This window comes from Limulus polyphemus, unplaced genomic scaffold, assembly GCF_000517525.1.
Source record: "Limulus polyphemus unplaced genomic scaffold, Limulus_polyphemus-2.1.2 Scaffold10161, whole genome shotgun sequence".
NCBI lineage: Eukaryota > Metazoa > Arthropoda > Merostomata > Xiphosura > Limulidae > Limulus > Limulus polyphemus.
Window position 1 is genome coordinate 14,793 of NW_013675771.1, and position 2,702 is coordinate 17,494.

A 2,702-nucleotide genomic window follows, 5' to 3' on the forward strand; every position below is an offset into this window, starting at 1 on the left:
GAACCATGTAAACACTTGCAATTTCTGGTGAAAAATACTTACACAGTTTAACAAGAAACTAACGAACCATGTATACACTTGCAATTTCGGGTGTAAAATACTTACACTGTTTAACAAGAAACTCACGAACCATGTAAACACTTGCAATTTCTGGTGAAAAATACTTACACAGTTTAACAAGAAACTAACGAACCATGTAAGCACTTGCAATTTTGGATCTAAAATACTTACACTGTTTAACAAGAAACTCACGAACCATGTAAACACTTGCAATTTCTGGTGAAAAATACTTACACAGTTTAACAAGAAACTAACGAACCATGTAAGCACTTGCAATTTTGATCTAAAATAGTTACACTGTTTAGCAAGAAACTCACGAACCATGTAAACACTTGCAATTTTGGATCTAAAATACTTACACAGTTTAACAAGCAACTAACGAACCATGTAAACACTTGTAATTTTGGATCTAAAATACTTACACTGTTTAACAAGAAACTAACGATTATGAAAGTGGTGCTAGTAAACCTGTAAGGAGTAATTCAATGAATCACAATATTAACATCTTCTTTTTTACGTTTCTCCAACCACCATCCCCTACCAGCGTGCTTAATTTCTAAAACGTTGAGTGTATTTTTCTATTTTATATCCTCATACTGAGATAATACCACATGTGACAACATTTTTATTGTGATAAATTCCATTTTTTTAGAATTTTTGTAGTATAAATGTAAGAAAAAAGAACAACAAAGATTTTTGTGAAGGAAAATATACCATAAGAAACAACAACGAAACGTCAAGAAATTTGTTGATCTTGTAACATATGCTGAATGCCACCCTAAGAATGGACAATCGGTTTTTTTTATCGCTGTTTTAGTTTTACTGCAAAGAAAAGATAAGGGGTAACCATAGTGCTTTTGGTGAATGATAAGTTATGCAAAACAAAATCAATAATCTTAAGGTTCTCGGAAAGCCCTTAATTTCGAGTGAACGTACTCGTCATGAAATCATGGGTTTCTCGTATTTCTCTCTAAACCTCAAACGAAGCAAGTGATTGCGTTGCTAAAACTGTTCAAAGTGAATGGAACTGTGAAACCTTATTAGAAGTTATATATAGGAAATTAGAACAGAGACAGTACTTTGACAAATATATAGCAGATAAAGATAATATAGAATAAGTAGGACAGAAATGATGAGTTGGTAAATGAATAACAGATTAATTGTAGAGCACATCTACACAGTTTTAAATGATAAAGTAGCTACAACACCCAATAAGCAACTGTAAGTCTGTCTGTACATAAAACAACGTTTTCTGCCAGGGGTCCGATATGGCCAGGTGATTCGGGGGCTTGACTCGCAATCTGGGGGGTCGCGGGTTCGAATCCCCGTCCCACCAAACATGCTCGCCTTTTCAGCCGTGGGAGAGTTATAATGTGACGGTCAGTCCCACTATTCTTCGGTAAAAGAGTAGCCCAAGAGTTGGCGGTGGATGGTGATGACTAGCTGCCTTCCCTCTAGTCTTTCACGGTGAAATTAGTGACGGCTAGCACAGATACCCCTCATGTAGCTTTGAGTGAAATTCAAACTCAATCTGTTTGTCTGGTGTCACGAGTTTTCCACGGCTCAAATCAGAGAAAAAGGCGGCCCATGTCCCTTTTATAGCTTTAATGTTTAAGCCAGCATTGCTGGGTAGATTTACTACTTCTACAAAATAAAATTCGGTGTTTAAACCGTAACCAAGTTATCTATTTTCAGTAACTGTATTGATGTTTGCATTAATATGAGAATTTTATTGAGGTCTGCAAGCTTTTAAAATTTCTCTAGATATTAAATAAAAGTTTTGAGACGGCTTAACTGGGCAATGAAAAAAACGACGTTTCGACAAGATTTTGTCATCCTCTTGTCAACATAATAAAGTTTTTTTCATTACCCAGTCAAGCCGTCTCAAAAGCTTTTTTATTTTCTTAAAAAGCAAGTTCCTCGGTATCAACTTTTTTCTAGATATTGAAATTGTTGTCAACGGATTTGGCATCTTTTACAATTAGTCTGTCAGAGTAGAAATTGAATACAATAAGTAACAGGCTCTTATTTAATGTTAAAAGTAACATCTCAGTTCTAACACCGTTATTTCGTTCATTAATTGTATGTTTAATGTAGGATTTATGTGGCGAGCCCCGGAATTGTTGAGAAATCCTGACTCGCCACCTTGCGGCACGCAGAAAGGAGACGTGTATTCCTTTGCGATTATTCTTTATGAAGTCTTAGGACGGAATGGACCTTACGGCAGAATTGACATGACGCCGTCAGGTAAGTGACATTTTCGACTGTATAATTTGAAATTCTTCCAGCATAACCGGATTTTCTCGGTAAAATTGACGGAATATTCGAGAAAAGAGAATAACATTATTTGAAGTTTGAATTTTTTTTTGATAACAGTTGCGTAAGAACCTGACGTTATCTTCCAAAAATTCAAATGTTACCAGAATTACACACACATCTTCTCATAACATTATTGTATGCTATATATGATAAAAAGTATTATATTTTATGTTTTCATAATGTTCAAACCTCGATTGTTAAATTCCAGTTTTAGTACCCCCCAAAAAAAAACAACACTTTTCTAAAATGCTGCATTATAAAGAAAACACATTTATACTAGTTAGAATTCACATAGTTGAGAAATAGTTCTACCATAGGGACAC

General features: G+C 34.8%; 1 protein-coding gene across 1 annotated transcript in view; it reads left to right on the plus strand.

Moving 5' to 3' along the window:
- Positions 1 to 2,307, plus strand: part of LOC111083573 (resact receptor-like) — a gene marked incomplete at both ends in the record, with an annotated part of 14,172 nt that extends 11,865 nt beyond the window's left edge. Inside the window, one exon of the mRNA XM_022380184.1 lies at positions 2,158 to 2,307. Coding sequence (XP_022235892.1) covers positions 2,158 to 2,307 — 150 coding nt within the window. The remainder of the gene's footprint in view (positions 1 to 2,157) is intronic.
- Positions 2,308 to 2,702: the final 395 nt, after the last annotated feature.